Raw genomic sequence first — 20,493 nt, 5'->3', positions numbered from 1 at the left:
GCCTGTTCCCAAAACTGATGTATACAAATTGTAGTTGTTATCGTGATTATATCATTTAATTAAATATTAAACAAATACATAAATGAGGACCAAAAAAAGGCATAATTTTCCCAGTGAAAACTCAGCTTAATGCTTTGAAAATTAGCTAATTAATAACAAAAAAATGGATGAATTAAGCGTGGGCAAGAAAGGTTTAAGAAAGAAAGCTTTAAAGAAAGCTTAAGAGGAGTCTGCAGTCAGGTGGACATTTTGGGTCATTAATTCCTCACTGCTTTAAAGAAAAACTGGAAACAATGAGAGGATGCAAAATAAAATGTAGCAAAACTCTAATCAGCAGACCCATACTCAAAGAAAAATCTTTATTCCACATCAAAATATTAATAAATACATATTTATATTTGAAGTTAAATAAGGCATATTGACTTTCTTATTCTCTACTTAGCTAGAGATTTTATATTAAAATCAGTTAAATGTGCTTCTATTTGTATATACTAAGCATCTAAAGAATGCATAATATATTTTAGGTGCACTTTTAACGAAAATATTTTTTCCTTTGGAATATTTCAAACATACATAAGAATTGACAGAATAGTGTAATTAGCTCCATTTACTCATCCCTGCCTCAACAATTACCAACATTTTAGCAATCTTGTTTCATCTATTCCAGCCCCAGCACTTTTTCCTGAAGTTTAAAGAAAATCCCAGACATCATAGCCTTCTGCTTCTTTAAATACATTATTTCTAACAGTATTTCTAAGAGTTTATTTTGGTTTTATTTTTGTTAATAGTCCCACAAAGGGAGAAAACACTTTAATAGTTTAACAGAGAGGAGTTTTGAAGACCAGTCAAACTCTGAAGGAAAGAGAGCACTCTGGAAGAATGACAAAGATGGAACTGAGGGCTTCCCTGGTGGCGCAGTGGATGGGAGTCCGCCTGCCGATGCGGAGGGACGCGGGTTCGTGCCACGGTCCGGGAGGGTCCCGCGTGCCGCGGAGCGGCTGGGCCCGTGAGCCATGGCCGCTGGGCCTGGGTGTCCGGAGCCTGTGCTCCGCAGCGGGAGGGGCCACGGCAGTGAGAGGCCCGCGTATCGCAAAAAAAAAAAAAAAAAAAAAAAAAGATGGAACTGATACTCCTGAGCAATGAATACTAGCCAGTATCTCTTTAAATTATTCCAAAGGTTCTTTCCATTGTCCTGAAGTATTAAAGATCTACCAAACTCCAAAAAAAAAAGGTACTCACTAATGCCACTGGAAAGAATGTTCTTCCACAAATCCTGCAAGGTAACAATTCTCCAACTTGGACACTTCCATTTTCTAAAATCGAAAAGAATGTAGTCAATATACTCAGTGGCTCAAACTGTGAAACTTCCAAATTTTAATGTCTTCACTTAGTTTCATATGTAAGTTGTCAGTTCTCGTGAAAAATGTCATGTCATTTTGAAATAAGTAACATCATCAATTAAAATGGGCAGAAGACTTAAAGTTATCAGTGGTCAAAAAGGCAAATGCCAAATACAGAATTCATACTTTAAGGAGAACCAAACTGATAATGTTGGAAATATCTGGTTTTCTTCTATTTTAACCAAATCAATTTGTCAGTCTCTTAATTTATAGGTTGTCTCTTTGTAAATTACTAAAGTTTAAAAACCAAATTTAGCGCCCATCATCGGATGAATGGATAAAGAAGATGTGGCACATATACACAATGGAATATTACTCAGCCTTAAAAAGAAATGAAATTGAGCTATTTGTAATGAGATGGATAGACCTAGAGTCTGTCATACAGAGTGAAGTAAGTCAGAAAGAAAAAGACAAATACCATATGCTAACACATATATATGGAATTTAAGGGAAAAAAATGTCATGAAGAACCTAGGGGTAAGATAGGAATAAAGACGCAGACCTACTGGAGAACGGACTTGAGGGTATGGGGAGGGGGAGGGGTGAGTTTTGATAGGGCGAGAGAGAGTCATGGACATATACACACTAACAAACGTAGTAAGGTAGATAGCTGGGGGGAAGCAGCCGCAAGGCACAGGGATATTAGCTCGGTGCTTTGTGACAGCCTGGAAGGGTGGGATGGGGAGAGCAGGAGGGAGGGAGACGCAAGAGGGAAGACATATGGGAACATATGTATATGTATAGCTGATTCACTTTGTTATAAAGCAGAAACTAACACACCATTGTAAAGCAATTATACCCCAATAAAGATGTTTAAAAAAAAAAAAAAAAAAGACAACCCTCAGAATGGGAGAAAACATTTGCAAATGAAGCAACTGACAAAGGATTAATCTCCAAAATTTACAAGCAGCTCATGCAGCTCAATAACAAAAAAACAAACAACCCCATCCAAAAAAAAAAAAAAAAAAATTCACATTCAAACTTTTCTGAATGTGTTCAAAGCATTGTTTTAGAGTTGGATCATTCTAATCAGGATTCAAACCAGGTAGGCAGGAATAAAGAGGTAGACATAGAGAATGGACTTGACATGGGGTGGGAGGGCGAAGCTGGGGCGAAGTGAGAGTAGCACTGACATATGTACACTACTGAATGTAAAATAGTTGGCTGGTGGGAAGCAGCAGCATAGCACAGGGAGATCAGCTCTGTGCTTTGAGATAACCTAGAGGGGTTGGGATAGGATGGGAGGGAGGCTCAAAAGGGAGGGGACATGGGCACATGTGTATGCATACGGCTGATTCTCTTTGTTGTGCAACAGAAACTAACACAGTACTGTGAAGCAATTGTACTCCAATAAAGATCTATTTAAAAAAAAAAAAAAATAAAATAAAAACCAAATTTATCTGAAGGTTAAATACATTATTTATCTTCAAAGCATTAAAGAATAACATTGGTGGCTAGTGGAATGGAGAAGATGAGTAGGAAAACCCTGAGCTCATCTCCTTCCATGGGCACAACAAAGTTACAACTATTTACAGAGCAACTATCATGATGAGAACAACCTAAAGACTAGCAGAAAAGATCTTCCACAACTAAAGATATAAAGAAGGATCCACAATGAGACAAGTAAGAGAGGCAGAGACATGGTACAGTCAAGACCCACACCCACAGGTAGGCTACCCACAAACACGAGGATAATCACAATTGCAGAGGTTTTCCCCAAGGAGCAAGGGGTCCAAGCCCCACTTTGTACTCCCCAACACGGGGGGTCCTGCAATGAAAAGATGAGACCCAGGGGGCTTACTTTCGGGAGACCCAGAGGGCTGTGGGAAATAAAGACTCCACTGTTAGAGGGCACACAGAAAATTTACATGCTCCAAGACCCAGGGCAGAAGCAGTCATTTTAAACTGGCCTGGGGTCAGACACACATGCTGATCTCGGAGAGCCTCCCAGAGAGGAGGAGGCATGTGGGACTCACCCTGGGGACACAGACACTGATGGCAGCCATTTTCTGGAGCTCATTCTACCATGAGGAATGCTCGTACTGGCAAGAAACATTAGGGAGTCCTCCTTCTAGCTTCGTAGTGCAAGGACCCAGCCCTACCCACCAGCCAGTCTGCAACAGTCCTTGGGACCCACAGGCCAAGCAGCTAACTGTGGGGGCACAGCTTCACCCAACAGCAGGCTGGCAATGACTATAGGCACCTTGGTTCCCCCCGTCACTGAGGGACCCAGCCCTGCCACCAGAGAACCCAGGACCCAGCTCCACCCACCAGAGGGCTGGCACTAACTCCAGAACCTGGCCTCACCCACCAATGGGAAGGCACCAATCACTGGACTCCCTTGGCCCCAGTGCTGCTGATCAGCATGCAGACCATCTGTGAGACACCTTCAGCCAGCCACACCAGGGTCCAGCTCTGCCCACCAGTGGACCAGCACTAGCCTAGGGACCCCTAAGCCTTCACAATCAGCCACGTTGTGACCTGGCCCTACCTACCAGCAGCTGTCAGCATCCACAAAGGCAGAGCCTGCCAATCAATCAGACCAGGGGCCATCCATGCCTACTAGACCACCAATAGAAATCAGCCCACCACAAAAGAAGGGCCCATGAAACCCACATAGGGCACATTCCTGGAACATAAAGCTCTGGTGCCCTAAGGGAAGTGAGCTGCTGGGATGCACAGGACCTCTCCTATAAAAGACCACTTCAACAAGATCAAGAAATGTATCCAACCTACCAAATACACAGAAATAAAAACAGCAAGTTAGGCAAATGAGGTGACAGAAGAATTTGTTCCAAACAAAGGAATAAGATAAAACACCAGAATTGAAGTGGAACTAAGGAACTTACCCAATAAAGAGTTCAAGGTAATGATCATAAAAATGCTCAAAGAACTTCGGAGAACAATGGAAAAACACAGTGTGATGCTTAACAAAGAGTTGTAAAATATAAAGAAGAACAAAACAGAGCTGAAGACAACAATAAGTGAAATAAAAACATACTAGAAGGAATCAACAGTAGATTAGATGATATGGAGGAATGGATCAGAAAGCTGAAAGACAGTAGTAGAAATCACTCAAGCTGAAGAGAAAAAAAAGTTTAAAAAATGAGGACAGGGCTTCCCTGGTGGCACAGTGGTTGAGAGTCCACCTGCTGATGTAGGGGACACGGATTCATGGCCCAGTCTGAGAAGATCCCACATGCTGCGGAGCGGCTGGGCCCGTGAGCCATGGCCACTGAGCCTGCACATCTGGAGCCTGTGCTCCGCAACGGGAAAAGCCACAGCAGTGAGAGGCCCGCGTACCGAAAAAAAAAAAAATGAGGACAGTTCAAGGGACCTTTGAGACAACACTAAGCATGCTAACATTTGCATTATAGGGGTTCCAAAAGGAAAAGGGGAGGCAGAAAACATATTTGAAGACATAATGGCTGAAAACTTCCCTAACCTAGGAAAGGAAACAGATATACAAGCCCAAGAAGCACAGACAGTTACAAACAGGATCTACCCAAAACCGACCACACCAAAAAACATCATAATTAAAATGGCTAAAATTAAAGACAGTATTAAAAGCAGCAAGGGAAAAGCAACTAGTTACATACAAGGGAACTTCCATAAGTCTATTAGCTGACTTTTCAGTAGAAACCCTGCAGACCAGAAGGGAATATCATGATACATTTAAAGTGATGAAAGGAAAAAAACCTACAACCAAGAATACTCTACCCAGCAAAGCTATCATTCAGAAAGATAAGATAAAGAGTCTTGCAGACAAGCAAAAGCTAAAAAGGGGCTTCCCTGGTGGCACAATGGTTAAGAATCCACCTGCCAATGCAGGGGACATGGGTTTGAGCCCTTGGCCAGTAAGATCTCACATGCCACGGAGCAACTAAGCCCGTGTGCCACAACTGCTTAGTCTGTGCTCTAGAGCCCGCAAGCCACAACTACTGAAGCCCATGCACCTAGAGCCCATGCTCCACAACAAGAGAAGGCACTGCAATGAGAAGCCTACGCACCACAAATAAGAGTAGCCCCTGCTTACAGTGACTAGAGAAAAGCCCGTGCACAGCAAGACCCAACACAGCCAAAAATAAAATTAAATAAATAAATTTTAAATATTAAAAGCTAAAAAAGTTCAGTACCACAAAACCAGCTTTACAAGAAATGAAAAGGCACTTCTCTAAGTGAAAAAGAAAAAGCCACAACTAGAAATATGAAAGTTACCAAAGGAAAAAATCTCATTAGTAAAAGCAAATACACTGTAAAGGTAGTAGACCAACCACTTATAAAGCTAGTAGAAAGGTTAAAAGACAAAACTAGTAAAATCTTCTATACACAAAATAAGTAGTTAAGAAATACCCAAAAGATGTAGACTATGATGTCAAAAACATTAAACATAGAAGGGGAGTAAAAACTCAGGGTTGTTAAAATACATTCAAACTTAAGAGGACATCACATCAACTTAAAATAATCACATATATATTGATTGCTATATATAAACCTCTGGTAACCAAACTAAAAATCTGTAACAGATACAAACACAAAAAACTGAAAGAAATCTAAACATAATATTAAAGACAGTCATCAAATCACAAGGAATGAGAGCAAAAGAAGAAGGAATAACAACAAAACTACAAACCAAACCTGAAAACAATTAACAAAATGGCAATAAGTACATACCTATCAACAATTACACTTAAAATGTATATGGACACAGAGTGCTCCAATCAAAAGACATAGGGTGGCTCAATGGATACAAAAACAGGACTTGTATATATGCTAATCAAGAGATTCAGTCCAGATCTAAAGGAACACACAGACTGAAAGTGAGGGAATGGACAAAGGTATTCCATGCAAACGGAAATTTAAAAGAAACCAACATAGCAATACTTATATCGGACAAAGTAGACTTTAAAACAATGACTGTAACAAGAGACAAAGTAGGACTTTACCTAATAATAAAGGGATCAATCCAAGAAAAAGCTATAACAATTGTAAATATATATGCACTCAACATAGATGCATCTAAAGACATAAAGCAAATATTAACAAACAAAAAGGGAGAAATGGACAGCAACACAATAACAGTAGGGGGCTTTAACACCCCACTTACATCAATGAACAGATCATCCAGAGAGAAAATCAATATGGAAACACCAGCCTTAAACAACACATTAGACCAGATGGTCTTAATAAATATAGAATATTCCATCCAAAAGCATCAGAATACACATTCTTTTCAAGTGCACATAGAACATTCTCCAGTATAGATCACATGGTAGACCAAAAAACAAGTCTCAGTGAATTTGAGAAGACTGAAATCATATCAAGAAACTTTTCAGGCACATGCTATGAGACCAGAAATCAACTACAAGGAAAAAAAAACTGCAAAAAACCCCATAAACATGTGGAACTAAACAACCAATGGGTCACTGAAGAAATCAAAGAAGAAATCAAAAAAATAACTGGAGACAAATGAAAATGAAAAACTCAATGATCCAAAATCTATAGGTTTCAGCAAAAGCAGTTCTAAGAGGGAAGTTTATAGCAATACAAACCTACCTCAGGAAACAGGAAAAATCTCAAATAAACAACTTATACTTATACCTAAAGGAACTAGAGAAAGAAGAACAAACAAAACCCAAACTTAGTAGAAGAAATCATAAAGAATACAGCAGAAATAAATAAAATAGAGACTAAAAATAATAGAAAATGTCAATTAAAGTAAGAGCTGTTTCCTTGAAAAGCTAAACAAAATTGATAAAACTTCAGCTAATCTCATCAAGAAAAAAAGAGAGAGGGCTCAAATTAAAAAAAAATCAGAAATGGAAGTGAAGTTACACTTAATACCATGCAAATGCAAAGGATCATAAGAGATTACCATGAACAATTATACGCCAATAAAATGGACAAGTTAGAAGATATGGACAAATTCCTAGAAAAATATATGAGCATTGACTGAATCAGTGCTCATCCAGAGAGGAATGGATAAAGAAAATGACACACGTGCGCGCGCGCACACACACACACGCACACACACACGAGTACTACTCAGCCCTAAAAAATGAAATCTTATCATTTGTGACAAAATGGATGGAACTAGAGGGTATTATGCTACGTGAAGTAAGACAGAGAAAGACAAATACTGTATAATTTTACTTATATGTGGAATTTAAAAAACAAATGAACAAACTTAAAACAGAAACACAGTCACAGACAGAAAGAACAAACAGGTAGTTTGTCAAGGGAGAGGGGTTGGTGGGGGGGGAGGAAATAGGTGAGGGAGATTAAGACAAACAAACTTCCAGTTACAAAATAAATGAGTCACAGGTATGAAATGTACAGTGTGGAAAATATAGTCAATAATAATGTAATATCTTTGCATGGTGACAGATGATAACTAGACTTATCATGGTGATCATTTTGAAATGTAGAGAAGCATCGAATTACTAAATTGTGTACCAGGAACAAAAATAGTTTTGTAGTCAAATATACTTCCTAAACAAACTCATAGAAAAAGAGATCAGATTTGTGGCTACACGGGGTGGGCGGGGGGGAGGATGTGAAACTGGACGAACATCATCAAAAGGTACAAATTTCCAGTAATGAGATAAACAAGCACTACAGATGTAATGTACAATATGATAAAGATAATTAACACTGTTCTATGTTGTATATAAAGTTAAGAGATTGGATCCTAGGAGCTTCTCATCACAAGGAAAAAAATGTTTTTTTCCTTTTATTTTGTATCTGTATAAGATGATGGATATTCACTAAATTTATTGTGGTAATCATTTCATGATGTATATAAATCAAATCAGTATGCTGTAAACCTTAAACAGTGCTCTATGTCAATTATATATATAAAACTGGAAGAAAAAATAAGATAAAAACAGGTGCTACTGTTTGCAGATGACATGATACTATACATAGAGAATCCTAAAGAGCTACCAGAAAACTACTAGAGCTAATCAATGAATTTGGTAAAGTAGCAGGATACAAAATTAATGCACAGAAATCTCTGGCATTCCTATACACTAATGATGAAAAATCTGAAAGTGAAATCAAGAAAACACTCCCATTTACCATTGCAACAAAAAGAATAAAATATCTAGGAATAAACCTACCTAAGGAGACAAAAGACCTGTATGCAGAAAATTATAAGACACTGATGAAAGAAATTAAAGATGATACAAATAGATGGAGAGATATACCATGTTCTTGGATTGGAAGAATCAACATTGTGAAAATGACTCTACTACCCAAAGCAATCTACAGATTCAATGCAATCCCTATCAAACTACCACTGGTATTTTTCACAGAACTAGAACAAAAAAATTCACAATTTGTATGGAAGCACAAAGACCCCAAATAGCCAAAGCAATCTTGAGAACGAAAAACGGACCTGGAGGAATCAGGCTCCCTGACTTCAGATGATACTACAAAGCTACAGTAATCAAGACAGTATGGTACTGGCACAAAAACAGACAGATAGATCAATGGAACAGGATAGAAAGCCCAGAGATAAACCTACACACATATGGTCACCTTATCTTTGATAAAGGAGGCAGGAATGTACAGTGGAGAAAGGACAGCCTCTTCAATAAGTGGTACTGGGAAAACTGGACAGGTACATGTAAAAGTATAAGATTAGATCACTCCCTAACACCATACACAAAAATAAGCTCAAAATGGATTAAAGACCTAAATGTAAGGCCAGAAACTATCAAACTCTTAGAGGAAAACATAGGCAGAACACTCTATGACATAAATCACAGCAAGATCCTTTTGACCCACCTCTTAGAGAAATGGAAATAAAAACAAAAATAAACAAATGGGACCTAATGAAACTTCAAAGCTTTTGCACAGCAAAGGAAACCATAAACAAGACCAAAAGACAACCCTCAGAATGGGAGAAAATATTTGCAAATGAAGCAACTGACAAAGGATTAATTTCCAAAATTTACAGCTCATGCAGCTCAATATCAAAAAAACAAACAACCGAATCCAAAAATGGGCAGAAGACCTAAATAGACATTTCTCCAAAACAGATATACAGACTGCCAACAAACACATGAAAGAATGTTCAACATCATTAATCATTAGAGAAATGCAAATCAAAACTACAATGAGATATCATCTCACACCAGTCAGAATGGCCATCATCAAAAAATCTAGAAACAATAAATGCTGGAGAGGGTGTGGAGAAAAGGGAACCCTCTTGCACTGCTGGTGGGAATGTGAATTGGTACAGCCACTATGGAGAACAGTATGGAGGTTCCTTAAAAAACTACAAATAGAACTACCATATGACCCAGCAATCCCACTACTGGACATATACCCTGAGAAAACTATAATTCAAAAAGAGTCATGTACCAAAATGTTCATTGCAGCTCTATTTACAATAGCCCGGAGATGGAAACAACCTAAGTGCTCATCATCGGATGAATGGATAAAGAAGATGTGGCACATATATACAATGGAATATTACTCAGCCATAAAAAGAAACGAAATTGAGCTATTTGTAATGAGGTGGATTGACCTGGAGTCTGTCATACAGAGTGAAGTAAGTCAGAAAGAGAAAGACAAATACCATATGCTAACACATATATATGGAATTTAAGAAAAAAAAATGTCATGAAGAACCTAGGGGTAAGACAGGAATAAAGACACAGACCTACTAGAGAATGGACTTGAGGATATGGGGAGGGGGAAGGGTAAGCTGTGACAAAGCGAGAGAGAGGCATGGACATATATACACTACTAAACGTAAGGTAGATAGCTAGTGGGAAGCAGCCGCATAGCACAGGGAGATCAGCTCGGTGCTTTGTGACCACCTAGAGGGGTGGGATAGGGAGGGTGGGAGGGAGATGCAAGAGGGAAGAGATATGGGAACATATGTATATGTATAACTGATTCACTTTGTTATAAAGCAGAAACTAACACAGCATTGTAAAGCAATTATACTCCAATAAAGATGTTTAAAAAAAAAAGCAAACAAAAAAACCAGGTGCTACAATTTGGGATGATGAAAACGTTCTGGGGGTGGATAGTGATGATATTTGCACAACAATGTGAATGTACTAAATACCACTGAATTGTACACTTAAAAATGGTTAAAATGGTAAATTTTATGTCTAGTTTTCCACAATACTTTTTTTTAAACTAAAAAAAGAAAAAAAGTAAGAAATAACCCTGGAGATCAGTGAGGTGGCTTCCTGATATGAATAGGGAGTCTAGAATAAAAAGAATATTGTCTTCCCCGACAACAGAAGTATTAGGTTTTAAGTAAAAGATCACCTAGTTACTACGCATTATGTGAATTGTTCATTAATTTATACATATAATATTATGTTAAGATTCACTGGACCAACATATTGAGATAATCTGACCTTATGGGCACAACTGATTAAATAAGGAAGAAGTAGCTGCAACTTTTACAAAATCAGAAGTTAATGCATCTATCATGTACTTGCACCTAACAAATTTCATCACATGTACACACACACAAACTACATTCTTTGGGATCCTACATAACTAAGTCAATTTGTCATTTTATTATCTAGCCAAACATCACACCTAAATTTATTTCCATACCTGTAATTTTCATAAAAATGACAAAAATGATATCCTTATATCTTCTGCTGAATTTCTATTAAAATTCTTTTTATCATATGAAAGACAAGTAAAAAAACATTTTCTTTTAGAAGTAACAAAGTCATGAAAAAAGTACGATTATGGACTTCATGTAATGTGTTGTTCCAAGGCAGTTAGTGAGGCCACAGAAAACTTATCAGGAGAATCAAAAAAGACATTGGTGGAACGCAATCAAACAGTAACAGAAGAATTGTTTTGTTCTCTCATTCTCCAAGTACTCTACTGCACTATTTCATTGGTAGATAGATGGAGGCCAAAGTCTGTATGGTGGCGGGTAAGCTGTGAACACTACAAAAGCAAAACTAAGATTTGCCTGATTTGTCCTTTCCAATAGCGAAGAAGAGGTTATTTAGGGAGAGAGAGCAAAGCAACTTCATTTATCTGGATCACTTAATTCCATTAACTATCCAAAAAGTTGAAGCAGTTGCTGGATGGAATCCATTAGGTATATGACGATTAGAATGTCTTCATAACGACTGTCAAAGTGATACCACATACTGCATAATCTATTAGGCTTGCCTATTTATGGTTTTCATGTCTTCCTTTAAATTCCAAACAATATTTTAAAAATGTATCCATATAAAATGTTGAAAAGTACCACTATGTTACTTGCTTAAAAGTATATTTCAGTATTTCCTTGTTAAATAGATAACAAAGCAAAATCTTATAAAAAATTATTGAGAAAAATCAATTCAACACATGGAAATAATGTGTCTACTTGAATACCTACTAGCAATACTTGCCAAGCCTGTACCAAGTAACAGTGACACAAGGGTGGAGTCACACAATCTTTGCTTCATAAAGCCAACAGTCTACATGACTTACTTCTTCACTATATCTAAGAGCCAAATCAACTTCCTTTTTTTTTAATACAAAAGCTTAAAACTTAATATAACAGCAACTAGAATACTAACATAAAATAAAATCCAACTCCTGGGATTAATTCCTACAGGTCATCAAACATGTTCAGATTGTCTTTAAAGGAAAAGAAAATTATCGCTACAAGGCATAAAAAAGAGAAAATGGCATAAAAAAGAGAAAACAGCATTAAAGAGAAAACATTTAAAAACAATTATCACCAAAAAATGTTTAAGTTATTACTTTATTCAAAATAAAATAAATAAATAAATTTACAGTTTCCTCTTATAGAGTATAGCCCTATAATCCACAAAATATGTCATGTGTGTTGGTATCAACATCCCCTGAAAAGAACTTCTACCCACAGGTAATGATAAGCAGCTTAGGGTTTACAGTCACACCACCACATTTTGTTCTAATGGCATTCATGAAAAGACACGAGAGTGTATTAGAAAAGGCACCGGAATTTGTCTCATACTATCTAAGTTCACGTCCCAGCTCTGTCGCTTAGAGCTATGACTTGCTGGGCAAGATATTTAACCTAAGGTTCACATTCCTCTTGCATAAAATAAGAAAGTTAGATTAAATGAACTATGTGGCCCGCTTCTACCTCTATTATGCCATAATAAATATAGCATATTTATTTAATTAAAATCTACCTTAAGACCACATTAATAAGAAAAGTAAATGATGATAAGACACCTCCCTTACTGATGTTATATTTTAAAAAAAAAAGTCGGTCACATACAAGAATGATTAAACCAATTGACCAATTGTGGACAGTAGAATGAATGTTTCAGGTAGTGTGCAGGATGCTGAGGAAATCACTTCCACTTGTCTATATATAGAACTGAGAATCTGTGAGGACCTATAGCAAAGAACATGATGTCTCTCTCCTTGTTGGAAAAGTTTTCACTATATGAACTACAAGAAAATGTATGACTAATCATATAGGTAGCCTGAAGTTTAACATCTGTTAAATGAAGATAACGTCCGCTCAATCTACCTTAAAATTTAAGAGGATCAACTGAGATCTTATATATAAAAATGTTTCACAACCAATGAAATAAAAAATACTACTCTCCAGGGCATGCAGGCAAACTCCACTACTTTCTCCTGAGTGGCGAATGCTAGAGAATTGTGCGGCTTATATAAATACAGTAGAGAGAGATGATATTCACTGTTGAAAGAAGCACTCAAACTGATGGACAGAACCAAGTGAATAAGTATTTAATATTCTAAAATTTTAAAGAAGCCAACCTCTCCTTACAAAATTTACCCTGTACATACTGTTGTTTCTGTTATGAGTTACTGTATTGAGTAATTTCAAACTCTGCACGATAATAAGACTTAAAATGGTATCTTTATATAATACTATTATACAGGTGATGTGAAATAATTTGCTCTTATCTAAAATAGTTATGACATTCTAAAAATGTATATACTTAAGAAATAGTAGAGAACATTTCCAAAAGAAAAATCTTGGAAATCAAGAACAATTCTGGGCTCTGTGTTTCATGTCTATTCCTGCACCACTGGTCACTGCTTATCTGAAACCAACCTTTAAAACTCAACAAACCTCTCTTTTGAAGTACATGGCACCTGTTTTACTACTTTCTTCCTACAATCCTTTTTTAAAACCGAATTACTTCCAGGTCAACAATCTCTAATATCTCACAAGATATTCCTTTTCAGCTCATTCTAGATTTCAACGTTTCAACATTCATGCTTAACCTACTCAGCACGCATCCTTCACCCTCCACTCCACTTTAGTGGCCTGCACTCCAGTTCAGCATAAAACAACCACTGCTGAAACAACTTAGAATGATCCACCTCTGGACTCTTAAAATACACAAGCTCCCTCCGGAAGCACAGGCTTCTACCATCTACCTCTAAATCACTTTCTTGACCTCAGAGTGACTTGCATTTTCTTGATAACCCATTCCTGACTGCACTTCCCTTCCTATCCAGTCTGAACTTGACTAGTCATTTCCACTACTTCTACCAAGCACCCTCAAATCCTTTGCTCATGGTCAAATGTTTGGAAAATGCTAAATTAAACAAACAGGTTTTCTTAGAACAGAACTTCCTCAGTCTTAAAAAAAAAAAAAGACAGAGAAAGATTTAGTATGCTGTTATTTCCCCAACAGAAATCCTTTCTGCCCCTAAAAGGTATTTAGGACTGATGCCCCAAGTATCATATTTTTTGAAACACTGGCTTACATTTACTGACTAGCTCCTCTCTAGCTCTCATTCTCCCCCTATCTGAACTGCAGGCAAGCTTTATCAGGATTATACACTATATTAAAATAGACCCATCTGTTGATTCAACAAGTATTTATTGAGCACCTAGCATGAGACAGGAACTGTTCTAGGAGTTAGGCAAACAGTGATAAAAAAAACAAAGACCCTGATCTTATGGAGTTTCTATTCTTTGGGGAAAAAAAAAAAATCACTTTTTTTCTCTACCTGACATTTTATATATTTTGTTATGTGTGTGTTTGAGAAGTGGGTAAGATCAGTGAAAGCTTCTTTAATAAGGAGGCATTATGTGCTCTAGAGCCCGCGAGTTACAACTACTGAAGCCCGTGTGCCTAGAGCCCGTGCTCCGCAACAAGAGAAGCCACCGCAATGAGAAGCCAGCGCACCACAACGAAGAGTAGCCCCCACTCACCGCAACTAGAGAAAGCCCGCGAGCAGCAAGGAAAACCCAAAGCAGCCAAAAATAAAATAAATAAGTTTATTTTAAAAAATTATATGTACTTTGTTTCCTACCAATTCAGAGTGTGCATTTTTGTATGACTATAAAACATGGAGAAATTGATGGTGTATTTGACCACAAAGAAAACTTTTTAAAACTTTTTGAAAAGTAGACTACTCATAGAACACACAAAATTAAAAGTAAATAAAAACTAATGATTAAAAACATCTTAACCAAAAAAAAAAATCTTAACATTTTGGAAGTTAAGGAACACTCTCATAAATAACCTCTGAATCAGAGAGAAATTTTAAACTGAAATTACATACTATCGAGAAAGCATGGAAACGAGAATACTTCACATTTAACACTTTATATTAAACCAACTGAGTTTATATTCAGGGAACAATGCATAGACTCAAATTCCTTCATGTTTGAAGAAATTTGAAAATAAAGTAATTTAGACTCACTGTTAAAAAAAAATGAGGCATTAGAGTAAAGACCTTAAGAAACAGAGGCAACTGATCACTGTTAATCTATTAATTGTCAAACTGAAAGCGCTATTCTGAATCATCACCTTACTGGACCTTTCTACATCATGAGACTCTGCTGATCAATCCCTTCTGCCTTTAAAGTCCTTTCTCTCTTGGCTTCAATGGTATTTCTCTCTCCTAAGCCCAAGTTTTTCATATTTCACAACTAAGCAGAGTTTGACCTAGTTAGTACTTAGATCTCCAGGAATACCAGGTGCTATAGGCTTTTTCTAGCATATCATTACTCAGTAAATATTTGTTCTCCCCCAATTCCCTTTCTTGACAATTTTAAACCTTTTTAAAGACTGTTCTCCACTCCAACTTCCTTTCTTGCTCAACCCTAAAGCATCAGTCCCTCACAAGTTTTTTTCTTTGTTTTGTTAATTATATCTTTCCTGGGCAAACACATCCACTTGCTGTCACTTATATGCTGATGACTACTAAACTAAAAACTCCAGATAGATATTTACAAGTAGCTATAAAACTTTTCCACCAGATATGCCCCAAGTACCATACAAACACAACACTTCTAAAGCCAAAATCATTACCTCATCTTCCAAACTTGTCTTTCTCTTGGTTAAAGATCTTAATGTTAACTCTAAGTCCAAGCTAGAAAGCTGCTTTATCTTTGATTCCTTTTCCCTCTCACTTCGAGCAGTTCTATTTCATCTTTCCATCTCAGAAATATCTTCAAAATCTATACCCCTTTCAATTTCTGCTCCTTTTGCCTTATTTCAAATCCTTATCACATATATGTATTTCCAGCCTCTCCCTTCCCCAATCTATCCTGCTGCCATAATTATCTAGTGAGATTGCCCACAGTCCCTTCCAAGCCTGCTACGTTTTACCTATACTGAACCACTCTCAAGGTCCAAACACATGTCCTGTGATTTTATCCATCCAACAAACAAGTACAGGAGGGGGCCTCCTATGTACTAGGCGGCTTGCCAAATGCTTTATACATGTTTTCATCATTAAATTCTTAATATAGTTCAGGTAGATTGGTATTTAGTAGCTCCATTTTTTATAGCTGAGGACACTGAGGTTCAGATTAACCAAATCACAGAGCTAAAAACAAAACAAAACAAAGAATCCAAACACAGACCTGTCCAATATGTTGACTATTAAAATCACCTAGCGTCAGATTCAGCACACACACAAAAAATGAATCTGGATAAATTAATAAAGATGAAGAATTATTCAGTTAAACCATTGCTTAGATTAGGGAAAAACAAAACAAAAAACCCTAATGGGACAGCATGGCTGTCTTCAACTACATCAAGAGCTACATTAGAAAAGAGCAATCAGACTTCTAATCAAGTTTTAGAGAGCAGTACACTAAGATCTACTAATTTTAGCAGTCCAAAAGAGGAATAGGCAGCTTGATCTCTGTCATATTTGTTAATAACTGCTTATCAAGATATTATGAAAGGAATGAAAATAATATGGATAAAATCTGCTTAGGGTTTTTCATCTCTCCATTTTACAGATGAAAAGCTTATGAGAGACTGAACTCTCCCAAATCTAGAAATACTTCTATTGCCTTTAGACATACCTATAGGGCACGAGCTTTAGGTGAAAAGGAATTAAAGGCTTTACTCTAATTGCACACAATGCAGAAGTGCTCAGATACAGAGTATACAAAATCATGAGCAACAATTTAATATTTGATTTTGAAATACAGTGTTCAACCTAACAGCTCAACTCCTGACAATCCAGGAAATATAAAAGTCCCAGAAAGACCAAAAATGATGTAAGCGATATATGATCTACATGCAAGTTATTTTAAAAATAAAGAGTATGATAATCTTCAATAAAATTTTTCAGGGGTCCGTATATTTTCTGGTTTTACAATCAAGATTAGTCTGCTAACTGGCTTCAACTAAACACATGGGTCTAATGCCAAGCAGTATAATATTTGCTCAATTACTATGATATATATTAAGCAAGCTCTTAAAGATTTTCTACTGTAATATAATGTTCATTAGACACCTTCAGAGTGCTAGGTTTTAATTTCCAATAGGGAAGAACTATCTTAACTATCACTGTACCAATGTATCACTGTTTATTAAACGAAGGCATAGATGAATGAATGAATGAATGGTAACCTTGAGACTCAAAGTTCATCTTTATAAAGTATGACCTAACAAGGACTAATTTTAAAAAAGGAGTAAAAGAAAGGCACTAACTTCAACAAAAGACTCTTAGAGCTTTTATTTTATTAAAATAAAAAATTTTATTTCATTACTATTTGGAGTTACCAATATTCAACTGTTTTGGCCTACAAGAATAATTTCATATATATATATATTTTTTTAACATCTTTATTGGGGTATAATTGCTTTACAATAGTGTGTTAGTTTCTGATTTATAACAAAGTGAATCAGCTATACATATACATGTGCTCCCATGTGTCAATTTCATATATTTTAACCTAATTCATTACAATTAAACACATCATAGTTAATGACAGCAACTTATTTTGTTTAAAAAAAAATGAGTAAAGAACAAGTACCGTTTAACATGAAACATCACAAGCTGGCCCCCTAAAACACGCCCACGATAACATACCATATTACACCAGAATTCATGTTTTCCTCCACCCATGTAATTGAGTATTATAATAGGTTTTCATTATATTTTAAAAGCCTTGGTAAGATTTCAATAGTAATGTCTTAGCACTGCCAAAATATGAGATTCCCTAAAACATAGACTCCATGAGAACAGGGCTTTGAATTTTTATTTTTTTCTGCATCCCCAGAGCCTCTCATAGATAAAGTCATTTATCTAACAAGAAATATTTACTGAATACCTACTTTGTGTCAGACACTGTTTTAGATGCTTAGAATACATAAATGAAAAATCAGATGAAGATCTTTGCCTCAATTATAAATGTTGAATAAAATAATAGAAATCTGCAGAAAAACAACTATTCTAAAGCACTTTATGTATATTATGATAATTTCATGAGAATTCCAGGACCCATGATCCTACCCACTATGCTATAATACCACGTTTGAAAATTTATTTTAAAAAAATAAAATAAAAGCTGCCTCCAGGAGTTCTCTAAACAAAAGTATCTTGAGTAAGGAATACTTTCATTACAATTCCTATTTCATGGAAACTTGAGTGATCTGCCTAAAATTAAACAAGCAAAGAACAAGAACTTCATTTGTCGTAGTATACTGCAGAAGCTCACAAGTGGAAAACTCATCAGAATCCTTGATTATCTATCATCCTCAAGGTGTTTACTATGAGAGCTTCGCCTAGGAGCAAAAGCATGAAATACTATCACACTCATTACTACATTTGTTTTTCGGTGACCCTAGGTCACTGTAGACAGTCATCAGTTATTACTTTTCCTTTCATAACACAACCTGAAACAATTTACTCTCTAGCGTGCAACAATACACAGGACTCAGTGCCTCTGTTTATTAATTCCACCTGAATCTATGTAAATTAAGAGGGGAAAAAAAATCAAGGCTAAATCAAGACAATAGGATCTGGCAATTCTGCAGGCTTATTCTTCATCAGAAGGATTGACCACAATTTGAAAAGGAATTTTGACACTGTTGTTGCTAATGCTAGCTGGGTTTTCTTCCCCCCTTTGTTGTTTTTAAGCGAATGCTGTATTACACAAGATAAAATGGGTAAAGAGAGTAGAGAAGTGAAAGAAGTGGGAACAAAGCAAAATGTGGAGTCGTGGTTACAGCACAAAGATAAACCTAAAGATAACGAATCAATGCTGGCTCTTCCTTACAGAGTCCTCGTGAATAAACCCTTAAATCCTGCGGTTAATCTATTGTCCCGGCTCTAAAGCTGATCAGTGACACTTCCTTGGGAGATGCTCTTGGCATCGCTCCCACAGAAGATGCTGTAGAAATGGAAAAACGGTTACCTAGGGAAACCAAGGGAAGTGGCCAAGAAAAGTATCAGAAGCTCGAGGTTGGAGACACACCACGGGCCTCCAGCAAAGGCTGGCGGTGGGGAGGCGGTAGACATTAACGGAGAGTCCACTTTGCAAAGAAAATAAAATCTGGCCGGAGGCTGTGATTACCAACAGGACCCTCAGTGAGTCAGGCAAGACCAGAAAATGGTAGGAAGGGATTTGCAGGCGTTTACCAGCATCAGGCCCGGGGTGGGGAAGCGTCAGGTGAAGACTGTTTGAGGAGGGGCAGCCTGAGGATCATTAACTCGACCGCGCTGGGGCTGCAGGGCGCCCGCCTGTTCCCCGGGCCTCCGAGGAGCGGCGGGGTCCATCTCTCCGGACCTGCCCTGGCCTCCCCGGTACCGAGGTCCAGGGCAGCCCCTCCTGCCAGCCACCCCACCCCCAGACGCCCGGCCCGCATCCCTTCACCTCCTCACCTTCCAGTGACTCCATGGCGCCACCGCCTCGAGTTCCGCCAGACTCCTCCAACAGCACCACGCAGCCGCCGCCGCCGCCGCCGCCGCCGCCGCCGCCGCCGCCGCCGCCGCCGCCGCCGCCGCCGCCGCCGCCGCCGCCGCCGCCGCCGCGCAGCTCGGGCTGTAGCAACCCGGCCGCGCCTCCCACCCGCTAATATTCCGAGCGCCTATTGGTCCGGAGCTGAAGGGGCGGAGCTTCTGAGGGGCGGAGCCTCGGGGTGGAGTTTCTCCCGCTGCCGCTGCACAGCTGACTCTCGGCGGTAGGCTTTCGCTGTAGTCCTCCGAGTAATCCTAGAGCGGTTCGGTTTGCCTCCTGCCGTCCCACGGCGCCTTTGTTCGATTCCAGCCTTGTTTTCTTCACGCCTTATCCTCCTGTTTAGAATATCTCAGCACCTTAGGGTTCCCGTCCGCAGTCCCTCAGTCAGTGCAGTTCTGAATTCCCGTCTGTCCCTCTCTGAGGACTTGAAGCAAACAAGCAGAGCCCACGTCCTACACACTACTGAGCAGCACCCTCTCTGTTACCCGCTATTGTCACACTTTATCTGAGTGTATTCCCTAGACTTTATCTTTACACACAGATTTATGAGTTAAGGGACCTTTTTCCTGCAGAAACCATACTTTCTAACTGGGATTGTAGAACTGAGATTCCTCTCATTACTTAGAAACAATTTCCTCAGCATGAAAGCTTGGGCCAAAAAGAGGTGAAACCCAGCCCTCCCTTCATCTTCAGCTACTCTTGGCCTCCCCTGGCCCCAGATTTGATCATTCTTGAACTAAAGTAGAATGCAGGTCTCCCAGCTGATGAGGTAACATCAAAACTATGCTTGATCAGGAAGTTTAAGGCGGGAACGAACCTATACATGACAGAACGAGGCCTGTTTCTGTGAAAACCTCTTGGGAATGAAGGTAACTTCAAAACTAGCTAAAACCTCTGCTTAACAGTCTAACA

The 20,493-nt window shown here is 38.1% G+C and overlaps 1 protein-coding gene across 2 annotated transcripts in view; it reads right to left on the bottom strand.

Annotated features, from left to right (window-relative positions):
* The window catches only part of ZC2HC1A (zinc finger C2HC-type containing 1A), a 62,420-nt gene extending 42,801 nt beyond the window's left edge, over window positions 1–19,619 (bottom strand). For both annotated transcript variants that reach the window (XM_032610396.1, XM_032610398.1), the window contains exons 1-2: window positions 19,506–19,619; window positions 1,240–1,313 (exon numbers count right to left, since the gene is read on the bottom strand). In XM_032610396.1, the coding sequence (XP_032466287.1) occupies window positions 1,240–1,313; window positions 19,506–19,521 (90 nt within the window). In that variant the 5' untranslated portion in view covers window positions 19,522–19,619. The remainder of the gene's footprint in view (window positions 1–1,239; window positions 1,314–19,505) is intronic.
* Window positions 19,620–20,493: the final 874 nt, after the last annotated feature.

Source organism: Phocoena sinus, chromosome 17 (genome assembly GCF_008692025.1).
Source record: "Phocoena sinus isolate mPhoSin1 chromosome 17, mPhoSin1.pri, whole genome shotgun sequence".
NCBI classification, from domain to species: Eukaryota; Metazoa; Chordata; class Mammalia; order Artiodactyla; family Phocoenidae; genus Phocoena; species Phocoena sinus.
This window is presented reverse-complemented; position numbering and strand designations above follow the sequence as displayed.